Below are 25,138 nucleotides of genomic sequence, written 5' to 3'. Positions count from 1 at the left end.
ATTCAGGACAAAAAGTGAACAAGAAGTGCCTTGTTGCAAACAGGATGCATGTTTTGGAATATTTTTTATTCTGTACAGGCATCCTTCTTTTCACTCTGTCATTTAGGTTAGTATTGTGGAGTAACTACAATGTTGAAGATTAAACTCTGTAACTGTTTTAAATCCCTGAGTGGTGCAAATGAGTTAGGAAGGACACCTGTATGTTTGTAGTGACTAATTAATAACTCCACCGTGCTCATTGGGATATTCAGTGTAATTCTTAACACATCTACCATTCGGTAACCTTATTTGCAAGGCATTGGAAAACCTCCCTGGTCTTTGTGGTTGAATCTGTACTTGAAATTCATTACTCGATTGAGGGACCTTAAAAATAATTGTATGTGTGGGGTACAGACAGGGTAATCATTCAAAGGTAATGTTAACCACTAATGCTGAGCACAGAGTCCATGCAACTTATGAGAATTGTTAAGCAAATTTTTACTCCTGAATGCATTTAGGCTTGCCATAACAAAGGGATTGAATACTTAAGAAATGTCAGTCTTTCATTTTTAAATGTAAAAAAAAAAAAAAGAATCCGCCTTGACATTATGCAGTATTGTGCGTAGAGCAGGGACCAAATAGCTCAGGCTGTAACACAACAAAATGTGTCAAATGTAAAAGGAGTGTGAATAATTTGTGAAGGCACTGTACATTAAGTGTAAATGTATATCAAATCTCCATTCATTTACTCTGGGAATATTTTAAGTAGTTTAAAGATGCACTATGCAGAAATCTCTGCCATTTCCTGGTTACTAAAATTTTACATTTCTGTTTATGAGACAAAACAATTATAGTGTACAGAATCATTGTACCATCTAAACCGCTGTGAAATATAATTTTCCATAACCAAAAATATTGTATTTTTAGCTGGTGTACAAAACCAAAAGAGGCAAAAACAAAACTTTAGAACGGGAAGCATAGAAATAACACACAGAACAGACCTACCACGTCTTAGACTTGCATTCAATGAGAATAACAGTTCTATAACTCTTCACATTTCTATGTGAATTTGGTCAGGTCGCCCAAAAAGTGACATAGCGCAGCTTTAAAAATTGAAGCAATCCACTAAAATTCACACTGCAATTTTTAAATGTATGCTTTGATAACAGCATAGAAATACAAGGTCACAAAAGAGAGGACGGGTGCAATTTTAACATATCAAAAGTATACCATACAAATTATTGTAGAATGCAAACAAATACAACTAATGCACTTATTCTGGGAACATTTCAAGGCATATATATATATGTATAGAAAAAAGAGGCAAGCACAGTAAGAGCACATCATTTGGCCATGCTGAACAAATGTTCATAAGTCACTTTAATTAAACTTCCATTCCCCAACCATCATTAACTATAGTTATGAATCTTCAAAAAATAAAAATAATTATAATTGTAAAATGTAACTAGGCAAGTCAGTTATGAACAAATTCTTATTTACAATGACGGCCTTAAAGCTTGAGCCTTCCTCAACATCTAAAGTGCCTGGTCACAGTCTCAGCTCCATTTACAACTAACCTCACCAAAAACCAATCTATTCATTTGTGAGATAGTCGTTACTCACCAATAAGCAAATGGATAGACAAAAAAAAAAAACATTACACAAACGTTACTGTTTGGTTGACACCTAGTGGCAACTGAAGGTAACACATGACATATCTGTCTATCATTTTGAGGCTGGGGGAAGGGGGATAGTCATTTGAGAACAGTTGTTTACTTTCAGACACCTATACCCAAAATCACTACACCAGCCTCAAAATATTGGTAAAGCAGCAGTGTGGGTAAAATTCACTAGCAGGGGAAAAAAAGAGAGTTAAGAGTAAGAGGACACCCACATATCATAGCAAATAACTTTGAATGATAAAGTTGTCAGAATTACCTATGGATAATAATAAAGTTAAACCTGGATGCCTACTCTAGTCAACAGCAAATACAACATTTTAGTAATAGGTTACAGTCCCACAAGACATAACCATTATAGTTTAGAAAAACGTTATGGTATCATTACGAAAAATATATATTAAAACATTTGCACTCACTACTGTAACTCGCTCTGGATAAGAGCATCTGCTAAATTACTCAAATCTAAAAAGTAAATTAATTTCAGTCCATTTCTAAAACAGCGTGTTTCACACATTGTGTGACACAAGTTTGCAATGATTTGATCACTAATTTGTTACATAAAAAGCAAGAAAAATAAAATAAAGATAAAACATGACAGAAATATAAGCGTTAACTCTTGTAATTCCCAGACAGTTTTTCACAGAACTACAATATACTTGTATTTTAAACACCATATTTGGCTGTGTATATGGTATAAATGCCACTGAAGTTAGTCTTTCCTTGTGCTCCCCTGGAGCATAAACATACCATCTCAGTGAATGTTAAAGAAGTATTTTCCATACCTACTATATACCTAATACCATCTTTAAAGTAATCTTGTCATCTTTACAGCTAAAACCAACCCAAGAGCTATTCCTCCCATTTTAATCCATACTCTATCTCCATTACAGGAATCATCTGGGTTGTTCATTATGGCACGCAAAAACAAAAGTTTATAAAAAAACATTTTGTACCAGAAACTAAAAATGAGTGCTGCTTATTGGACCAAGTCCAGGTAGTCCTTCCCCGTTTGTCCCTTTTATTCTGTTTTGCGCCCAATGAACATGACCCTAGGGGCACAGAAGAATGGGATTGGGGGGGTGATACAGGAGGATGTTATAAGAGCTTTAGGGGTCTCGTCTGATGAACCAGATCTCGTTTCTGCGGCAGGACACCCCAGGGTTGTCGTAGACGGCCACCATGTAGGAGTTGCTATGCATTTCCTCGCTGGGGCCCAGCATCTCCCACAGCAGGTTGATTTGAGGCATGATTGTCTCCTCCGTGGTGGTGCCGAAGAACGTCCTACAGAAGACCGCATTTGTTATTCGTGTTTAAATAAATACTGGCATTACTGCTATTAAGTGATTATTTTTTACCTACAGTATTTTACCCAGACATTGTACCAATGCAAAGTAGTGTGTGAGTCTAGCTAGTAAGTATCCATTATCTATAGAAGTTAGCATAATTAATACTGTTTGGGCTGATTCCCCACACACAGATTAAGCCTAGTAGTGGACAACAACAAAAAGGAAGCTCAACGTAGACTCCATTCAAAGTGCTTCTAAATTCAGGACTGGGCTTAAAAAGGTTCTACAGCTACACCATTGAGAGCAGCCTGACTAGTTGCATCACTGCCTGGTATGGCAACTGTTCGCCCTCCGACCGTAAGGCACTACAGAGGGTAGTGCGAACGGCCCAGGACATCACCGGGGCCAAGCTCCCTGCTGCCATCCAGGACCTCTATACCAGGCGCTGTCAGAGGAAGGGCCTACAAATTGTCAGACTCCAGCCACCCTAGTCACAGACTGTTCTCTCTGCTACCGCACGGCAAGCAGTACCGGAGCACCAAGTCTAGGTCCAAGAGGCTTCTAAACAGCTTCCACCTCCAAGCCATAAGAGTCCTGAACACCTAATCAAATGGCTACCCAGACTATTTGCATTGCCCCCCCACTCTCTTTTACACCACTGCTACTCTCTGTTGTTATCATCTATGCATAGTCACTTTAATAACTCTACCCACATGTACATGTTACCTCAAATAACCAGTGCCCCCGCACATCGAGTCTGTACTGGTACTCCCTTGTATATAGTCTCGCTAATGTTATTTTACTGCTGCTCTTTAATTACTTGTTCCTTTTATTTCTTATCCGTATTACTTATAAAAATCAAATAAAAATGTAACTCCATTGTTGGTTAGGGGTTTGTAAGTAAGCATTTCACTGTTGTATTCGGCGCATGTGACTAATACAATTTCATTTAATTTCATCTGTGTCTGGGAAACCAGCCAATATAGTAAAAAAAACATGGATATTATCACTAATCTGACTAATTATTTCCACCCATTTTGGCTATACATTGTCCATTTTTACATGTAGATATGTAAATAGGTCAGAATAGGTCTCAAAACCACAGGCGAAGTAGAATAGACCTCAAATCAAGCCTGGGGCTTGAGTACCGAAGTCAGCCAGAGGTGGGAGTGTCCTTACAGGGTGATGACTCGTAAAGCCTCCCTTTGGAGTATGGTGATGTCTGGGTCCGTTGGCTGGGGCGGGTTGGCCTGGAACTGAGCAGGCAGGTAGTATGCCGTCAAGATGTCCTTCTGAAAGCCATTGCCGTCCTCCAGCATTTGGATACTGTTCACAATGGGTACAGTCATTCCCAAATAGCGTCCTGTTGATACGAGAGTGTGCTATTATGCTTACTCATTGTTACACTGTTCTTACTATCCTTAGGGTTATGGTAAGGATTAGGATTACTTATGTAAGTACAGTGTAATAATGACTAAATAATATACAATAGAGTGGAGGCCCCAAATCAATAAATTGTGGATACACTGTACTTAGGGTTATGATAAGGGTTAGGGTTACTGCTGTAAGTAGGGTGGAACAATGAAAGATTACAATATAGTTGAAACAATGAGTGATTACAATAGATGTTGCACTATACTTACATCAATAATTACACAGTAACATGAACACTAAGGCCTTACCGACAGAGTTTTCCTTGCAGATGAACTTCATGAGTTTCATAAAGCCCATGGAGATGCTCTGCTCGTACAGCTTCTCCCCTTTAGTGATGCACGCCCACTTCCCTGCAGGGTACACCCTCTCCTCAAACAGCACCTCACCCATCTGAAGAAATAGACAAACACACACTTCGTTATCCAGGGAATATAAGAGATCTTCCACTTCACTTAGCACTCAAGCAATGGCATGGATTCTCAAGCTGAAACACAGACGCGCACACACACACACCCAACATAAATTGCACTCAAGCAAACACATGGCTGGTCATAAGGCAACACAAACACACAGATTGTACACACCACATTGCACTCAGGCATTTACACAAATCCATGTGTACATACACACAGCTTTCATGATTTATTGTATTATTATTCAAACACTCAAAAGTGCATGTGCCAGACACTCAAAAGAACGACAAGAAAATGGCTTCATTTAGCTTTTACTAAAGACTTTCCTTCACTTCCCGCCATTACATAGACAGATGACCCAGAAAATGGAACAGCCAGCCAACATATCAACCATTGTCATCCTGACCGAAGATCGGTATCAAGTGGAAGGGAGACATACTTTACCTTTTCATGCTGAGAGATGCAGGAAAAGGGGACCTGCTCTCTCTCTTGGGCTTGGTTCCGCTGCGTCAGCTCTTGAATTGGTCCTGTCATTTCTATCAACACAACACAGGGGGCTTCCTCGTTTTTTTTTTTTAAAGATGACAGAGAGCAGTGTGAGAGCAAACCTCACTGGCAAGAACCTCAACGGAACCAAGTGAAGTGGGGGGAAATTCGTCATTGGCTTATGCTTCGTAAAAGGAACACAGTGCTAATGTCAAGTATTCAAATCTCTAGGAAAATGGACATGCTCTAATAGCTATAAGCTTCTCACTAGACCCTAAACTGATACCCATTTGAGTAAGCCATGATAGAGACTTCAATACACACACTATAACAATCAAGTCATACTGCTGAACTGCAGACAAGATGTAGCAACTAGAATCTGAGATTTTATTTAAACTGTTGGAAGAAACCATGTCCTGTTGAAAAGAGTCTGATTTCTCAGACGGATTGTCTCCAAATACACTGCTGCCAAGCAACTACCTCGAATGGGACTATTTTACTCCACCGCCTATTTCGCTTACCTCGGGGGACGGACACCTGGTGTGTGCTGGCGATCGCCTGCCAATGGGTGTACAGCCTCTGCTGCTCGTCATCCTCCATTGGCTCAGGGTTGTCAGTGATGTCATTGTCCAGCTCTTCATCCTCCAATCCGTCAAGATCCTCGAGGGAGATTAGCGCCATTGTTTTTGTCGACAGGCCGGGTAGATCTGCAAATACAAGACCAAGAAGACAAATGTTACTTTCCTAGAAATAGGGCCATTGTTAATGTCCATTTCACCTGGGTATTTACCTACTAATAAATGACTTGGTTGTGGCATGGCTGGTCTAGTGTTAATGCTGCAGCCTCCGCCACAATTCTACAGTGTCGGCATTGGTTTGAATTGGGATTTACCGCCCTTTGACACAAAAGTCTCCGACTTTCCCCACGGTCACCCTCATTCACAATTTGTTCAATAAAATCAGAAAATCCAATACATACAATAAAAAGACACGATCAAACTGTAACAATGTATATTACACTGGAATAACTAATTATTTTTGTAAGTACCAAAAGTAACTATTGTTAAAATGTCCCATTAAAAAGCACATGAAAACAGTACCATCAAATAATATGCTACCATACTATTACCAGTAGAAAATAGAACACTTGACATGTTTCAGTCATTTTTCACTGAATGTAGGCTACAGAGGACCATATTATGATTTGTACAGTATCACAGACAGGCTGATGTAATACCATGTAGGTACATGAAGCTGTTTTGACACAGACTTCACTATTCGCGGGATCATATCAAACCTGCTTGTCAGAACTTTTCAAAGAAGCTTAAGGGGATTGGTGCCTGTGGTAGGAGGCTTATCACTATCTCTGCAAATTACCAGAAAGGGCACCATATGGTAGACAAATGTGAGTTTTATTACAAATGGCCAATTACATATTATATCAGATGAAAGGGTATACATTTATTGTTCCATAACATTTGTTGCCGCATAATAGGTCTTAGGCAAAAAATGCATAACATTTCACGCAAGGGCTCCAAATCAAGGTGGTTCATTCAGAAAGTGTCAGCTGCAGTCAAAGAAATCCTATAATTCTATAATTCTATGGCTTCAGTAATGTGAACTAATCTTATACACCATGTAAGTCATTAGCGGCAGGGTAGCCTGGTGGTTGGAGCGTTGGACTAGTAACCGGAAGGTTTCAAGTTCAAACCCCCGAGTTGACAAGGTACAAATCTGTCATTCTGCCCCTGAACGGGCAGTTAACCCACTGTTCCTAGGCTGTCATTGAAAATAAGAATTTGTTCTTAACTGACTTGCCTAGTAAAATAAAAAAATATGTTTTTAAAAAGCTCATATATGCTTATAAGAAGTAATAAAACATTTTACCTGTCAGATTTTAATGTTAGCTTATAGGGCTTTTGTAACAAACTTAAATAAACACAGTAGCCTACACTGTCGGGTTACTGTCGTGCCATCATGGGGACACAGGTTTGAAAATGTACAGTAAAGAAACAGCACAAATTCATCTTTATTGCACACGCTACAGGACTGTTTTGGGACTGTTTTGCTAGCACAGACTAGAATATGTTCTGGGATTCATTGAACGGCATTGAGGATTATACAACCTCAGTCACCTGCTTCATCAATAAGTCTATTGATGACATCCCCACAGTGACAGTATGTACATAGCACAACCAGAAGCCGTGGAATACAGGCAACATCCGCACCGAGCTAAAGGCTAGGGCTGCCGCTTTCAAGGAGCGGGACACTAACCTGGACGCTTATAAAACATCACGCTCTGCCCTCTGAAGAACCATCAAACAGGTAAAGGGTCATTACAGGGCTAAGACTGAATCCTACTACACCGGCTCTGACGCTCGTCAGATGTGGCAGGGCTCGCAAACTATTACGGACTACAAAGGGTAACCCAGCGGCAAGCTGCCCAGTGACGCGAGCCTACCAGATTTTATCGGTTGCTTTGAGGCAACCAACACTGAAGCATGCATGACAGCACCAGCTGTTCCGGACGACTGTGTGATCCCGCTCTCCGTAGCCGATGTGAGCAGGACAGGTAAAACAGGTCAACATTCACAAGGCCGAGGGGCCAGACGGATGCATGCGCGGACCAACTGGCAAGTGTCTTCACTGACATTTTTAACATCTCCCTGTTGGAGTCTGTAATACCTACATGTTTCAAGCAGACCACCATAGTCCCTATGCCTAAGAACACTAAGGTAACCTGCCTAAATGACTACCGCCCCGTAGCACTCACGTCTGTAGCCATGAAGTGCTTTGAAAGGCTGGTCATGGCTCACATCAACTCCATCATCCCGGAGGTCATCACTAAGCTAAGGACCCTGGGACTAAACACCTCCCTCCGCAACTGGACCCTGAACTTCCTGACGGGCCACCCCCAGGCGGTCAGGGTAGGCAACAACACATCTGCCAAGCTGATCCTCAACACGGGGGCACCTCATGGATGAGTGCTTAGTCCCCTCCTGTACTCCCTGTTCACCCACGACTGCGTGGCCAAGCACGACTCCAACAGCATCATTAAGTGTGCTGACAACAACAGTGGCCTGATCACCGACAACAATGAGGCAGCCTATAGGGAGGAGGTCAGAGGTCTGACAGTGTAATGCCAGGACAACAACCTCTCCCACAACTTGAGCAAGACAAAGGAGCTGATCGTGGACTACAGGAAAAGGAGGCCCGAACACGCCTCCATTCACATCGACAGCCTGTAGTGGAGCAGGTCGAGAGTATCAAGTTCCTTGTTGTCCACATCACCAACAAACCATCATGGTCCAAACATTTACATTTACATTTAAGTCATTTAGCAGACGCTCTTATCCAGAGCGACTTACAAACACCTGAAGACAGTTGTGAAGAGTGCACAACAACACATTTTCCCCCTCAGGAGATTAAAAAGATTTGTCATGCGTCCCCAGATCGTCAAAAAGTTCTACAGCTGCACTATCGAGAGCATCCTGACCGGTTGCATCACCACCTGGTATGGCAACTGTTCGACATATGACCGTAAGGCACTACAGAGGGTAGTGCGTATGGCCCAGTACATCACTAGGGGTCAAGCTTCCTGCCATCCAGGACCTATATACTAGGCTGTGTCAAAGGAAGGCCCAAAAAAATTGTCAAAGACTCCAGTCACCCAAATCATAGACTGTTCTCTCTGCTACCACACGGCAAGCAGTACCGAAGGGCCAAGTCTAGGTCCAAAAGGGATCCACCAAACCATAAGACTGCTGAACAATTAATCAAATGTCCACCCGAACTATTTACATTGACCCCCTGCCCTTTGTTTTTACACTGCTGCTACTCCCTGTTCATTATCTATGCAGTCACTTTATCCCTACCTATATGTACAAATTACCTAGACTAACCTGTACCCCTGCACATTGACCCGATACCTGTACCCCTTGTTGGGGTGGCAGGTAGCCTAATGGTTAGAGCATTGGGCCAGTAACCGAAAGGTTGCTGGATTAAATCCCTGGGGTGACAATGTAAAAATCTGTTGTTCTGCCCCTGAACAAGGCAGTTAACCCACTGTTCCCCGGTTGGCCGTCAATGTAAATAAGAATTTATTCTTAACTGACTTGCCTAGTTAAATAAAGGTCAAATAAAAACATATAGCCTTGTTATTGTGTTACTTTTATTAAATTGTTTTACTTTTGTTTATTTAGTAAATATTTTCTTAATTCTATTTCTTGAACTGCATTGTTGCTTACGGGCTTGTAAGCATTTCACAGTAAGGTCTACTACACCTTTGTACTCAGCGCATGTGACAAATACATTTCGATTTGAAAAGCGGATTATTGCTTCATCTGGAAATGTTGTTCCGAGGCTCCTTTTCAAGGGTGTGACGCAATTGTGGAGCCGCTGGAGGCCAAATTGAGCTAACAATGCGAAGGGCTCTGTGGAGCTCCGCATTGACATGATTGGTTGACTATAGGTGGGGGCGGTATATCCTGTATAAAACACAAACATGGAGTCTTATCAGAACAAGTTCACAAAATAAATACATATTTATAATACAAAAAGGAGTTTGAACTCCTGGAAGGAGATCAGGGAGGTAAATTGGGATAGATGGATTTGTACACATTCAACAAATCTGTTCAAACAAAGTTGATGTGCCAAATCGGTCATGATTGATGTATTGTAACAGGCCCAAAATGTGGTTACTAAAATCAGATGTGGATATACTTGGCTGGTTTCGCTCCATAACATTTAGAAGTTGTCCCTTTTCAGATTTAGAAGAAGTGCTGCTATGCTCCCGTTCGTATAAACTGGTAGCATAGCTAGCATTCAGAAATCATTGGTAGTATTCAGTCGCTTTTAACTGCAAGGCAGTTGATTGATGACATGAACATGTATTGGGATTGACATCCATACAAGCATTATACTTTGATGTTTACCTCAACATAGTGTAAAATAAACAATAGCCTAAATGTAACCCGATTTTGCTGGATGGGGAGATGTAAGTGGAAAACGGTGCAGCATTTTTACTTAACGATAGAATTGTCTGAGCTCCTACTCCCAACATCTCAGAAGAGGTAAGGTCTTGTCATTTCGTTTGGCCAGTTATTCGTAATTAGCTGACAGGCTATCACTACGAGTGGTGCGGTGCAGACCATTTATTGGATGCGTACGACAGCTTCCCAAAGCGCAAGTATGAATGCTTTGACTTCAACAGAGGTGGCATCTCAGTAAACGCTGTACTGCTGCTACAGATGCCAGATTGACCATAAATCGTCTTTTACCCCCACATAAACATTTAAAAAAACTTTGTTTCCTGCGGCAGGTGGGTTGCACATTACTCAACACAAACACAAAAACACTACCAGCGCACGCTAACAAATCCACTAAAAGGAGTGCACAGATTTTACTACAACATCCGATTAATCATCGCTGGCGAACAATTAAATGGGCTGTGAACTCACTGCCCGTGTTCGAGAGCGTCAAATCCATGATGCATTGTGCGTAAATGGTGACACTGGCTGAACTACAAATAGTAATGAGTAGTTAATTATGACGCAAGGTAATTTGTAGATCAGTCAGTCGGCAGTCGCCTGCAATGTCGAACAAGAACTGCACTGCATTACAGCAAAAGTAGGTCAACCCTAGGGAGCCAGCACACCCAAAAACGCAGCAAAAATGGCACTGGGGTTGCAAGAACGTATATGCCATAAAGCTAATAGGCTTTAGGATAGACAGTTTATAATTTTATTTTTTGGATAAACCACAATCGGTTATTAATTGTGTAGGTTCTGTGGACATTTGGGCAATTTACCTATTAATTTATGCTTCCCTGAACACTAGTTTAGACAAAAACATTTAGTGATAAAGTCGTTGTTCTTACCTGGTCAACAACGTACAGGATTGTAGTTCAGCACTACTTCTTCTGACCTACAATCAAAACAGGAGATATAAGTGCAATACCGCACTAGTATTCTGCCAGCAGCACAAACGATGGCGTCACTTTGTATGCTAAGGAAGATTCCTTCAAAATAAAAGCACACATTTCAATACATTGAAATGTGGATAACTAAATCGAAAGATACAGTACTCAATTTTAATCAATGTCCCCTTTATACTGTGCTTAAAAGCAAATGCAAAAAAGGACTTTATGGAAACAATTACAAATATGCTTCTAAAAACATTTTGTAAGACCACTATCAAAACATACGATGTTCAGATCGTTATACTCAGTAGAGTGGGGTCTGTAGAATCTATATATGGTGTTATTGAATGGGGGACTGAAGTCTAAATTCACAGCAGCACTTTATACTCCACCTACAGACCCTACTGAGTATTCCCAACCCACTGTTAACTCCGCAAATACAGTCGTTTTTTATCGTAAAACCCATACAGTATGTAATTAATTTACAGTGTATTGCATTGCAATGTATGGAGTGGGTGGAGTCACCAGCACTCTGTATTAAACCCACTGCCCAGCACAAGAGACCAATTTAAGTTTTGCAGACTCTATATTGAGTAATTCCGATTACATATTGTATTTTGTTAAAAAGGTGTATTTATTTAAAGAATGACTGCCCCTAAAATGCAACTATTCCCTTTTAAAATGGCCTATGTGGCTTCGATATGAGTCAGATACATTTATTCTAGTGTCAAAATTGACTACAAAGTCAATTGTCATAAACGCAGTCTCGTCTAAAATAGATTTGTATTTTTTTAGTATTTGTTTTTTTTATTCGAAAAACTACACTGGAGAAAAATATAAACGCAACATGTAAAGTGCTGGTCCCATGTTTCATGAGCTGAAATAAAAGATCCCCGAAATGTTCCATAAGCACAGAAACCTTATTTAGCTCAGAATTTTTGCATAAATTTGTTTACATCCCTGTTAGTGAGCATTTATCCTTTGCCAAGATAATCCATCCACCTGACAGGTGTGACATATGAAGAAGCTGAATAAACAGCATGATCGTTACACAGGTGCACCTTGTGCTGGGGACAATAAAAGGCCACTAACATGTACAGTTTTGTCACAACACAATGCCACAGATGTCTCAAGTAGAGGGAACTTGCAATTGGCATGCTGACTGCAGGAATGTTTATCAGAGCTGTTGCCAGAGAATTGAATGTTGATTTCTCTACCATAAGCCACCTACATAATTTTTTTGAGAATTTGGCAGTACGTCCAACCGGCCTCACAACCACAGACCACATGTAGGGCGTTGTGTAGGTGAGCTGTTTGCTGATGTCACTGTTGTTAACAGAGTACCCCATGGTGGCAGTTGAGTTATGAAGCACAGCCATTGAAGAAGAGTGGGACAACATTCCACAGGCCACAATCAATAGCCTGATCAACTCTATGCGAAGGAGGTGTTGCGCTGCACGAGGAAAATGGTCACACCAGACACTGACTGGTTTTCTGATCCACACCCCTACCTTTTTTTTATGTATCTGTGACCAATAGATGCATATCTGCATTTCCAGTCATGTGAAATCCATAGATTAGGGCCTAATGAATTTATTTAAATTGACTGATTTCCTTATATGAACTTTAACTCAGTAAAATCTTTGAAATTGTTGCCCACTTTGTGTCTCTTCGTTGAATGGGACTCCATTGTTTCATCATCCCCAACGCTTTCAAAGGATGGCAGACTGAAAACAGGTGGGATTTTAGGAGGGGGTGTTTAGGAGGAGGAGGAGGAGGAGGGGTTCTGAAAAACACTTATTCGGGTGTCCACAGAATGTTGACTAGCAACAACAACTGGAACCCAAAAGACACCCACCATGGGCACCCACTAAATTTGCCTTAAGGTAAACAAAATAATAACCCACACCAAACTTAAAGACAGGAAGCAAATCAAAAAGGTGGAGCAAAACAAAATCATATAAAGGATTGTTTGTTTACAAGTCAACATAGGAAGAGCCAACTAAAGGTGTTAACCATTTACATACATTTACATTTAAGTCATTTAGCAGACGCTCTTATCCAGAGCGACTTACAAATTGGTGCATTCACCTTATGACATCCAGTGGAACAGTCACTTTACAATAGTGCATCTAAATCTTAAAGGGGGGGGGTGAGAGGGATTACTTATCCTATCCTAGGTATTCCTTAAAGAGGTGGGGTTTCAGGTGTCTCCGGAAGGTGGTGATTGACTCCGCTGTCCTGGCGTCGTGAGGGAGTTTGTTCCACCATTGGGGGGCCAGAGCAGCGAACAGTTTTGACTGGGCTGAGCGGGAACTGTACTTCCTCAGTGGTAGGGAGGCGAGCAGGCCAGAGGTGGATGAACGCAGTGCCCTTGTTTGGGTGTAGGGCCTGATCAGAGCCTGGAGTTACTGAGGTGCCGTTCCCCTCACAGCTCCGTAGGCAAGCACCATGGTCTTGTAGCGGATGCGAGCTTCAACTGGAAGCCAGTGGAGAGAGCGGAGGAGCGGGGTGACGTGAGAGAACTTGGGAAGGTTGAACACCAGACGGGCTGCGGCGTTCTGGATGAGTTGTAGGGGTTTAATGGCACAGGCAGGGAGCCCAGCCAACAGCGAGTTGCAGTAATCCAGACGGGAGATGACAAGTGCCTGGATTAGGACCTGCGCCGCTTCCTGTGTGAGGCAGGGTCGTACCCCTCCGCATCTATCAAGACAAGTGGAGCACAAGGCCAGCCACTATAAAATAGCACCTGAGCTAGCATAGGTGAAACACATTTCCAATTACAAGATGGCAACCAGCGCAGGTGTAACACATACTGACTAACAAGGCAACACCAGTCTGTGCTCCCTAAGTGTTACCAAACTATATGTGCTAAAGTCCAATCTCAAAACATAAATGGAAAAACCATTGACTGCCCACTCTTGATAGACAGTCAGCAACCAAGTTGGCCCTACCACGGACATGTCTGATTTCAAGGTGGAACTCCTACAATATCTGTAGGAACTTTCCTCTCCTGGTTTTCCTCAGTGGAATGGCCTCAGGGAAATGAGTGGCAGCGCACATGATGGTCAAAATAAACTTGTTACCACTCTTTGCTTTGGGCAAAGGACTATCATAGTCCACCAGGACCCTGCCGAAAGGTTAGTCAAAAGCAGAAATACACTGCAAAGGTGCAACCGTCACAGTTTGTTTTGGTTTAGCCATCCCCTGGCAAACACGAAAGGATTTACAGTTAGCCACAACATCCTGTTTCAGACTAGGCCAGAAGAAGTTATATAAAATACGGTCATACATCTTGCTGACCCCAAGATGGCTTGCCATACTACCATCGTGAGCCAACCTCAGTATCTCTTATCGAAGCGTACCTAGAACAACAATTTGAGATGCACTGGGCCAATTGTCTTGCCCCGAAGTGAAGCGAGGACGCCATTTCCTCATTAGGCAGTTAACCCACTGTTCCTAGGCCGTCATTGAAAATAAGAATTTGTTCTTAACTGACTTGCCTGGTTAAATAAAGGTAAAATTCAAATTTAAAAATTAGAACTCCATCTCTGTCAAAGTAACCCACACAAACTTAATCAAAATCCTTCTCTGGACATCTCTCAGAAAAAAGAGTGGAGAGGGACACATCTTTACTCTGTTTCGCAATCAGCTGCTTCTTGGACATCGAAGTGTCAAGTGTAGGAACCCACTCTTCCTTCAGGGGTCCTACAAACTCTCTCACCTTTGGGGGTTTCAAAGCAGAGGTCAACTCAGGAGGTTTAGCAAAATCAGGATCACCCATAAATGTCTCGGACAGATCGACCATGGTGGGATTGCAGATATCCTCCTCAACACTAGACTTGCTCCCGGTGACTTTCTTAGACAAAGCACATGTAATGGCACACGCTGAGAACACTAAGATTGTTTTCTGATAATACAGCAGGTTCCTTTACTTTGGGTTCCTTACCAAGAACAGGATTTTGCACAACCATCCCTCCAGCCAAATCGTTTCCCAAAATTAATAAGACCCCCTTCACCGGTAGGTTAGGCTCAATCCAACAACAACGGAACCAGAAATAAGATCAGACTCGAGTTCCACATTATACAAAGGAACTTCCATGCAACCCAGGAACAGGACTCTAACCCGGAAGCTTATAAGAAATCCCGCTATGCCTTCCGACAAACCATCATCAGGCAAAGGGTCAATACAGGACTAAGATCGAGTCGTACTACACTGGCTCTGACGCTTGTCGTGTGTGGCAAAGCTTGCAAACCATTATAGACTGCAAAGGGAAACACAGCCGAGTGCTGCCCAGAGACACGAGCCTACTAGATGAGCTAAACTACTTCTATGCTCGCTTCGAGGCAAATAACACTGAAACATGCATGAGAGCACCAGCTTTACCAGAAGACTGCGTGATCAAGCTCTCCGCAGCCAATGTGAGTAAGACCTTTAGACAGGTCAACATTCACAAGGCCGCAGGGCCAGATGGATTACCAGGATGTGTACTGCGTGCATGCGCGGACTAACTAGCAAGTGCCTTCACTGACATTTTCAACGTCTCCCTGTCCGAGTCTGTAATACCAACATGTTTTAAGCAAACCACCATAGTGCCTGTGTCCAAGAACAATATTATCTATTGCACTCCACACCATGAAGTGCTTTGAAAGGCTGGTCATGGCTCACATCAACACCATCATCACAGAAACCCTAGACCCACGCCAATTTGCATACCGCCCCAACAGATCCACAGATGATGCAATCTCTATTGCACTCCATACTGCCTTTTCCCACTTGGACATTAAGGAACACTTATGTGAGAATGCTAATTCATTGACTACAGCTCAGTGTTCAACACCATAGTGCCCTCAAAGCTCATCAATAAGCTAAGGACCTTGGGATTAAACACCTCCCTCTGTAACTGGATCCTGGACTTCCTGAAGGGCAGCCCACAGCTGCCAATCATGACTGCACGGCCAGGCACGACTCCAACATAATTATTACATTTGCTGATGACAGAATAGTGGTAGGCTTGATCATCGACAGCAACGAGACAGCCTATATGGAGAAGGTCAGAGACCTGGCTGTGTGGTGCCAGGACAACAACCTCTCCCTCAATGTGATCAAGACAAAGGAGATGATTGTGGACTACAGGAAAAAGAGGACAGAGCACACCTCCAATCTCATCGACGGGGCTGCAGTGGAGCAGGTTGATAACTTCAAGTTCCTTGGTGTCCACATCACTAACAAACATGGTCCAAGCACACCAAGATAGTCGTGAAGCAGGCATGACAAAACCTATTCCCCCTCAGGAGACTGAAAAGATTTGGCATGGGTCCTCAGATCCTCAAAAGGTTCTACAGCTGCACAACCGAGAGCATGGTTGCATCACTGCCTGGCATGGCAACTGCTCGGCCTCCGACCACAAGGGTCATGCGAACGGCCTCCGACTACAGAGGTTAGTGCGAATGGGCCAGTACATCACTGGGGCCAAGCTTCCTGCCATCCAGGACCTCTAGACCAGGCTTTGTCAGAGGAAGGCCATAAAAATTGTCACAGACTCCAGCCACCCAGGTTAGAGATTGTTCTCTCTGCTACCGCACGGCAAGCGGTACCGGAGCGCCAAGTCTAGGTCCAAGAGGCTTCTAAACAGCTTCTACCCCCTTTCATGAAGGCAATTATTGAACTGCTTGAGGAGTTTGAGAGTTTAAATTCAAGGTCCTTGATGTCTTGAGAACCACACCACTGGGATTTTGTAATTTACAGAACTTTTGTCTGTATGCCTCTGGGACTAACTCGCAAGCCCGAAGGACAGCAACACCAACAGTGCCACACTTCGAACTCCGGTCAAGACAAAGTGGTGCACACCTCTTTTTTTAAAGCCTGTGTTTATACAACTTTTTTAAATGATTCCACCTAACTTATAACCCCTCAAGGTGGATGTCAGTGAAATAAACTACCTAAATACGTGTATTTTGTGGGTGTTCACTGAAAGTTCACTAGCAACAATAACTGGAACCTAAAAGACAACCACCATGAGTGGCCACTAAATTTGCCCAATTACAGGCAAAACAAAACCCCTCACCAAAATAAAAGACAAGAAGCAAACTAAGCAAAACGATGGTGCAACGGTGGAGCAAAACAAATCAGATAAAGGATTATTTGTCTAGAACTCAAAATGGGGAGTGCCAACTAAAGGTGTTAACCCTCTGCATCTATCAAGGCAACTGGAGCACTCGTCCAGCCACTCTTAAATAGCACCTTGGCCATCACAGGTGAAACACTTTCCCACTAACAAGACTGCAACCAGCACAGGTGTATCACATTCTGACTAACAAGGCAACACCAATCGATGTGCCCTATGTGCTAATGAGCTATCCGTGCTAAAGTCCAACCTCAAAACATAAATGGAAAATCCAAAGCCTGTAACAGTAACGATGTTGGATAACGTTATTGCTGGTTCTATAGGTAGCTATCTTGTGATAGAGCGAGGCAGACTATCTAATGTTAGCTAGCGAAGCAGGCTAGCTAACATTTTAGCTAGCTAACTACGTCATTAGAACTTAGGTCATAGCTCATACAAGTGGATTGTGTATTGTCTAGATACTACTGGTTTTGAAACATTATCATTTGATAATGCTAGCAAGGCAGGCTAGCTAACATTGTAGCTAATGTTAGCATAGCTAGCTAGCGAACTAGATAATTAGCTAGCTAGCTACATTATTACAATTTAGGAACGTCATCATAGCTCATACAAGTGTATTGTGTATTTTCTAGATACTGCTGGTTATGTAACATTATCATTTAATAATGCAAGCAAGGTAGGCTAGCTATCTACAGGCTAGCTAACATTTGCTAAAGTGCTCATACAAGTTTATTCTGTATTGTCTAGGGCAGGTATTCCCAAACTGGGGAATACCAGTTTGGTACCCCCAGGGGTACGCGCAATGCCGAAGGGGGTACGCCAAATAAAAATATGATTCACAATTAAAAGAATATCTAAAGCTTGTTGAGGATACACAGGTCTCTAGTGCCAAGCTCAACTCAAAAGATGGCACACAGAATGCAAAAATATTATTAGAAATATTTAACCTCCACACATTAACAAGTCCAATAGCTCAAATGAAAGATAAACACGTTGTTCATCTACCGACTAAATATACATGTTCTACATATAGTTAGAAAGATACACTGCTTCTTAATGCAACCGCTGTGTTACATTTATTTTTAACGTTACAGAATTCGTTCACTAGGCAATAATATGAGACGGCGCTCAGACATTAGCAATATGTCTACGCTATGTTGGAGTCCACAGAAACACAAAATTACCACATAAATATTCCTTACCTTTGATGTTCTTCGATCTGAAGTCGTGGAAGGAGTCATACTTACCAAAAACTGTGTTTGGCTTTCAAGTCTGTGTCTTTGTGTTATCAAACGCGACAAATTCTGGCTGAAATGCAGCCATTATTCTAGGGGATGCGCATCAAAACTTAAAAAATGCATATTATATGTCGACTAAACTGGTCAAACTAAGTGCAGAATCAAGCTGTAGGATGTTTTAAACGTGCAAAACAATTCTCAGCTCGAACAGACAAACTGACATCGTTTGGTGAATCCTGGAACAAAGAGAGCTCCAGACGCGACGCGCGCATGAGAGTACATGTATTTTCGCATGACCCGAAGGTTTTAGCCCGCCAAAGGGTGCTGGGGCGCGCGATTTTCACAATGAAACGCCCCATTGAAAGGAGACATCGCGCTGAAGAGATAGAAACTGTTCCCAGATCCGTAGCTGGTTGGGAAGGGTGTGGGCGTTGACGTCAAAGTTAGCCCAAATGTCCTGATGACAAGAGAGAGTTTGGGAGAATGGCTGCCCTGAGAGTTCTGCTTTACATACAGACATAATTTGAACGGTATTAGAAGCTTTATAGTGTTTTCTATTCAATAATAATTATTATATGCATATATTAGTAATTTTGGAAAGATTTATTTTCTGTTTACTATGGGCACGCAATTCCTCCAAAGGGGGCAGTATTCAGCCTAGCCCAAACAGGTTTTAAATATTATTATAAGTTATTTTTTTACATTTTTTAAAATTCACATTTTCAAACAGTCCATTTATATTTTCCAACAGGGCTATATATTTGGGTGAGGTTTTTTCTCGCCTGAGTAGCCTTGTTTCACTGACAAAAATAAAATTAAACCATCTAGTTTTCAGCAAAATAACAACACAATGTCAATTACAGGTAGCCCAGTCAAATAAATAACAAATCCAGTTGTTTGTGTCATCCATTTCAGGAAGGTACATTTGACATTGTCCGTAAGCTTAAGTACATTTGCACACAAAAAAATCATACAATGATGGAAAGACCTGTGTGTTGTCCTTGTTAATGCAGACAAAGGAGAGCTCCAGCTTTTTAATCATAGTGTCACGACTTCCACCAAAGTTGGTCCCTCTCCTTGTTCAGGCGGCGTTCGGCGGTCGAATTCACCGACCTTCTAGCCATCGCTGATCCTCTTTTCATTTCCCTTTGGTTTTGTCTTGTCTTGTATCATATCTGGTTCCAATCCCATTCATTACCTGTTGTGTATTTAACCCTATGTTCCCCCTCGTTGTCCTTGTCGGTGATTGTTTGTCTGTAAGCTTTGTGCAAGATATGTTCTGGTGTGCGACGGATTTTGTTTTATTTTGTGTATTTTGGTTTTCAGAGTTTTTTAGCACTTATTAAACTGCTCCGTTTATACCAAGTTCGATCTCCTGCGCCTGACTTCCCTGCCACCAGCACGCACCCTTACAGAATCACCGACCCACTGTGGAGTCAGCAGGATCAGGTACCCCGGTTATAGGGGTGGAGGAGCGCGTCTGGGAGCACACAGCAGTGCTTCACCATCTTGGCACCGCCATGGACCGCGTTGTCCGGACTATGGATTGCTGGGAGAGACAGGGAGTTCTTCCAGTGCCTCCACCAGCACAACCAGGGTCTTCTCTGAGCACCTCTTTTCCACCTGATTCAAGTGGGATTCGTCTCTCCCTGCCCCAGGAGTACGATGGAGAGGCTGCGAACTGCCAGGGGTTCATGCTTCAACTGGAGCTACCGTTCACCCGGTTCCATCGGGCTGTGAGAGGGTGTCCGCCCTCGTCTCGTGCCTCACCCGAAAAGCCCTGGAGTGGGCCAACGCCGTGTGGAGAGAGGGAGGTGCGGCGTTGGACCAGTTTGAGGAGTTCACCCGTTTCCGGACAGTCTCTGGCCACCCGCCTGAGGGTAAAGCGGCGGGTGAGCGCCTCTTCCATCTGAGGCTGGAGACGAGGAGCGCCCAGGAGTTCGCCCTGGAGTTTAGGACCCTGGATGCCGGCGCGGGATGGAGCGACAGGGCCCTGATCGACCATTACCGCTGCAGTCTGCGTGAGGATGTCCGTCGGGAGTTGGCCTGCAGAGACACCACCATCACGTTCGACCAGCTGGTGGACTTGACTATCCGGCTGGACAACCTGTTGGATACCCCGCAGACGTTCTGATCGGGGAGCCCTCTGTTGCACATACAGTGCCTTGCGAAAGTATTCGGCCCCCTTGAACTATTTAAAAAAAAAAAAAATTTAAACTAATTTTGCACGCCCAATTTTTCAGTTTTTGATTTGTTAAAAAAGTTTGAAATATCCAATAAATGTCGTTCCACTTCATGATTGTGTCCCACTTGTTGTTGATTCTTCACAAAAAAATACAGTTTTATATCTTTATGTTTGAAGCCTGAAATGTGGCAAAAGGTCGCAAAGTTCAAGGGGGCCGAATACATTCGCAAGGCACTGTATGTCTGAGTTTTCCCTGCATAATGCGCTCATGGATTCCGGCGCGGCTGGGAATTTTATTGATAGAGCTTCAGCCCATAATTTAGGGATCCCCATCGTTCCCGTGGATGTGCCTTTCCCCGTTCACGCCTTAGATAGTCGACCATTAGGGTCAGGGTTGATTAGGGAGGTCACCGCTCCTTTGGGCATGGTGACACATGGGGGTCATACGGAGAGAATTAGTCTCTTTTTTTATTGACTCTCCTGCGTTTCCCATGGTGCTGGGCCTACCCTGGTTAGCTTGTCATAACCCCACTTTTTCTTGGCCATAGAGGGCTCTCACGGGGTGGTCGCGACAGTGCTCAGTTAGGTGTTTATGGATTTCCGTTGGTGTTACTATGGTGGAGAGTCCAGACCAGGTCTCCACCGTACCCCTGAATATGCTGATTTGGCTCTCGCCTTCCCCAAAAGAAGGCGACTCAATTACCACCTCTTCGACGGGGCGATTGATCTCCTGGTAGATGCTGCACTTCCCAGGAGTCACATGTATCCCCTCTCACAGGAGGAGACGGAGGCTAAGGAAACATATGTCTCCGAATCGCTGCGCCAGGGGTACATTCGGTCCTCCACTTTACCCGCCTCCTCAAGTTTCTTTTTTGTGAAGAAGAAGGATGGAGGTCTGTGCCCGTGAATTGACTATCGGGGACTGAATCAGATCACTGTGAGGTATAGGTACCCGCGACCGCTCATAGCCACAGGGATTGAGTCAATACACGGGCGCGCTTCTTCACCAAACTAGATCTCAGAAGCACTTACAACCTGGTGCGTATCGAAGAGGGAGATGAGTGGAAGAAGGCTTTCAGTACCACCTCTGGACACTATGAGTACCTCGTCATGCTGTACAGGTTGATGAATGCGCCATCAGTCTTCCAAGCATTTGTAGACAAAATTTTCAGGGACCTGCATGGGCAGGGTGTAGTGGTGTATATTGATGACATTTTGATATACTCCACTACACGCGCCAAGCATGTGTCCCTGGTGCGCAGAGTGCTTGGTCGCCTGTTGGAGCATGACCTGTACGTCAAGCCTGAGCAATGCCCTTTTTTTCCAACAGTCCGGCAACTTCCAAGGGTTTCACATTTCCACCTCAGAGGTGGAGATGGAGAGTGACCGCATTGCATACAAATTAATTACTTAAAAATCATACAATGTGATTTTCTGGATTTTTGTTTTAGATTCCGTCTCTCACAGTTGAAGTGTACCTATGATAAAAATTACAGACCTCTACATGCTTTGTAAGTAGGAAAACCTGCCAAATCGGCAGTGTATCAAATACTTGTTCTCCGAAATGTATGTGAGAGTGGATTCCCAGCCCTCACTAGCATAAACACTAAATACATTCACAGACTGTGTGGGAAATGATTTAAGACTAAGACTCTCTCCAATACAACCCAATATTGCAGAGTTATGTGCATCCTTTCAAGCACACCCTTCTCATTAACCTGTGGTGAGTTATTCACCATTTTCGTTGAACAAATAAGGTTTTATATATAAGAGGGCTAAATAAAGAGCAAAATGATTGATTATTATTATATATTATTTGTGCCTTGGTCCTATAAGAGCTGTTTGTCACTTCCCTTGAGCCAGGTTTTGAGAAAAACTCGCATTCATTCTTATGTTTAATAAATGTATCCTATAGTGTGTGTAGCAGACTTACATTAAAGGTCAAAAAACAACATTTGAGATTTCGCTGACCCTGGTGCTAGAAGGGGTACGCAGCTGGAGGTTGAATGTTTGAAGGGGAACGTGACTATAAAATGTTTGGGAACCACTGGACTAGGGCAAAGCGAAATAATGGATGCAGCTGTGGTCGTAGCTAACTCATGTCTGAATCTGACTAATACAGTGATCTAGGAGCAAAAAAACGTAATGGCGTCACCGGCCTGAATCTAATCCAATCTGGAGCTTCAGTCAGGCTACATTTGTAAAGCATAGAATAGAATTTGCTTGACCCGAGTTACTGCTCTGATGACACAAACGGCTTCATCGACAACTGTAATGTGTGTTATTTGAAAAGTTTAATAAAAAATATCCGGTTTGATAAACTAGTAGGTTAATTACCCAGCTAAGCAGATACAAGTAATAGAGTCATTTTGGTTGTGAAGTGCATAGTAAAAAAGCTTTGTCCTTTCTTTATAACAAAATGCAATTTACCACTTGACTGTCTATTGTACAACCTTGTCACAGGCCCTCTCGGTCAACACCACCTCATAAAATGAGGAAGTACATTGTTAATGAGGATTGCCTGCTGCAGTTGTTCGAGACATGTCCAGCCGAACACGCAACACAGAGGAGACCAGCAAGGGGACCCTTCAGCATCACGGACATGTCCTTGCTTTGAGCATTGCTATAAATGGAACAGGGAGTACACTTAAACCAGGTTGGTGACATTTGACCTGGTCAAAGGTCAAAACTGTTTCGATTTTTGTCCAAATTCACCTTCATAACCTAGCCTGGTGAAACCAGCCTGATCACTGTGTTTACCATTCTATTTCACTTCACATATCATGATATCTGAAGTGAAATAAAAGGTGACTCCACCATGCTAATCATAACCACCATTGATAATGTAATCAGTGCTCTGGGAGTGTGCTTGTGTGTGACTGTCCAGTATCTTTGAGGGGCCAGGGCTGATCTACGCTGCCATGCTCATCAATGGGGCGCTGGTAAAGGCCTTACCTCCAGCCTCACCTCTTTCCCACTCACCAATGGTCATAGATTAGGCAGGTTTGAGTCTGGACCTGTTCAAACTTCAACATAGAAACATGCCTATGGTAATTCAACAGTGACTGTGTGTGTGTTCACAGAAACATGTATGGAGCCAGAACATGGAGACTTGCAAGATAATGTGATTAAGTCCAGTCTGACAGATGGGCTTGATACTGATGTCTTTAAATGTAGAAAGACCTGGCACTCAGCATAAAAAATGTAGTAATCAGCTTTTACTTGTATTGCCTTTTTAAAATTATTGAATTGAATCGTATCATTCAATATGGCGAGGGAGAAACCCTATGTATTCTGCACCAGGATCAAGGAACTCCTTTTGTACACAGGAAACCACACAGGAAGGTATGACCACTGTGACATGTTTGCCAAGGTAGCCTCATTTCCATCAAACAAAATTATGATAGGACCAGTATCTGTATCAGCTGGGAATGACAATGAAAGACGCACGTTGTTATATTAGCAGAACACTGCTTCTATGGTAATTATGTACATGGTGGTTTATTCTACACGGACCTGTTATTACATTTGAATATTATCAAAACACTTTGATTAGAATATCTACACAAATTCAGCAATTGCATTCTTAAATTACTCTGCAGGCTACTGACCTATTTGAAGCTTCCTCCAGCATCTCACCGCACACCTATCTGTCTGTAGTTATTGAACTCAACCCGCATGAGGTTTGTTGATTGAGTGGGATGAAACAGCTGCGAGCAAAGCTCTGGCAGATGGGTGTGTCTTGATGGTGACAATGACACAGCCAAGAAACATCCACGTCAAACTTCACAGACCCAAGCCAACTGAAGTTTTGCATCTGTCATGGCCACCAACATTTTTTGAGGAGCAACCCAAAAACAAGGCCAAAATAGCAGGTCCAGATCCCCTTTAAATATAACCTGCCCTACACAATAGCTTTCAACATACCAGTATTGGTGTAAACCTTTTAATACATTATACAAATAAAAAGTATGTCAAAATATCAATTTTTTCACATAGGTGGTTGCAATGCTGTGAAAAACAGTCGTACTGCACTAGAGTGTTGAAAAAACATCGATATGCCAAAAGTTCAGCATTAATTTGCAGGGGGACTTGTCAAAAATAAATCCCCGGTCGTGCTGCCAGCATAATATCCTGCTGCGATGAGAACAGTACTCAATGCCGCTGTGCGATAGGAAGCGGGGGTGTCACGTGTGCATGTCCTTGGAAAATAAAACACGTGCTACGTCAAACCGAAGACGGTGTGAATAACAATGCTTTTTATAAATATGGTTTATATAAATCCTTGGTATGTCAGCCACCAGTATTCCATTAAACGATGCCTGCACTATACTTGACTCTTAAAATTATAGTTTATCATTAGGGCTCGATTCCTCCTCGGGCTCAA

The 25,138-nt window shown here is 42.7% G+C and overlaps 1 protein-coding gene across 2 annotated transcripts; it reads right to left on the bottom strand.

Annotated features, from left to right (window-relative positions):
• Window positions 1-20: 20 nt before the first annotated feature.
• Window positions 21-24,471, bottom strand: LOC124003952 (heme-binding protein 1-like). Of its 2 annotated transcripts, none has more exons than XM_046312621.1 (6): window positions 24,363-24,471; window positions 5,802-5,987; window positions 5,239-5,330; window positions 4,630-4,771; window positions 4,127-4,310; window positions 21-2,942 (listed from the first exon to the last, which is right to left on the bottom strand). In XM_046312621.1, the coding sequence occupies exons 2-6, from the start codon at window positions 5,959-5,961 to the stop codon at window positions 2,768-2,770; spliced, it is 753 nt and encodes a 250-aa protein (XP_046168577.1). In that variant the 5' UTR covers window positions 5,962-5,987; window positions 24,363-24,471; the 3' UTR covers window positions 21-2,767. The 2 variants fall into 2 exon arrangements, with proteins under 2 accessions (XP_046168577.1, XP_046168576.1); XM_046312620.1 differs by lacking the exon at window positions 24,363-24,471 and adding an exon at window positions 11,159-11,279.
• Between the last annotated feature and the right edge of the window lie 667 nt (window positions 24,472-25,138).

Source organism: Oncorhynchus gorbuscha, linkage group LG18 (genome assembly GCF_021184085.1).
Source record: "Oncorhynchus gorbuscha isolate QuinsamMale2020 ecotype Even-year linkage group LG18, OgorEven_v1.0, whole genome shotgun sequence".
Classification (NCBI taxonomy): domain Eukaryota; kingdom Metazoa; phylum Chordata; class Actinopteri; order Salmoniformes; family Salmonidae; genus Oncorhynchus; species Oncorhynchus gorbuscha.
The sequence above is the reverse complement of the archived record's forward strand: the minus strand, read 5'-3'. Positions and strand labels throughout refer to the sequence as shown.

Coding starts and splice junctions, on each gene's coding strand:
- LOC124003952 (XM_046312621.1), bottom strand. CDS start 5,961: ATGGCGCTAATCTCCCTCGAGGATCTTGACGGATTGGAGGATGAAGAG. Junction 4,311..4,629: donor CTGCAAGGAAAACTCTGTCG/GTAAGGCCTTAG, acceptor TCGTATCAACAG/GACGCTATTTGGGAATGACT. Junction 2,943..4,126: donor GCTTTACGAGTCATCACCCT/GTAAGGACACTC, acceptor GGTCTTCTGTAG/GACGTTCTTCGGCACCACCA.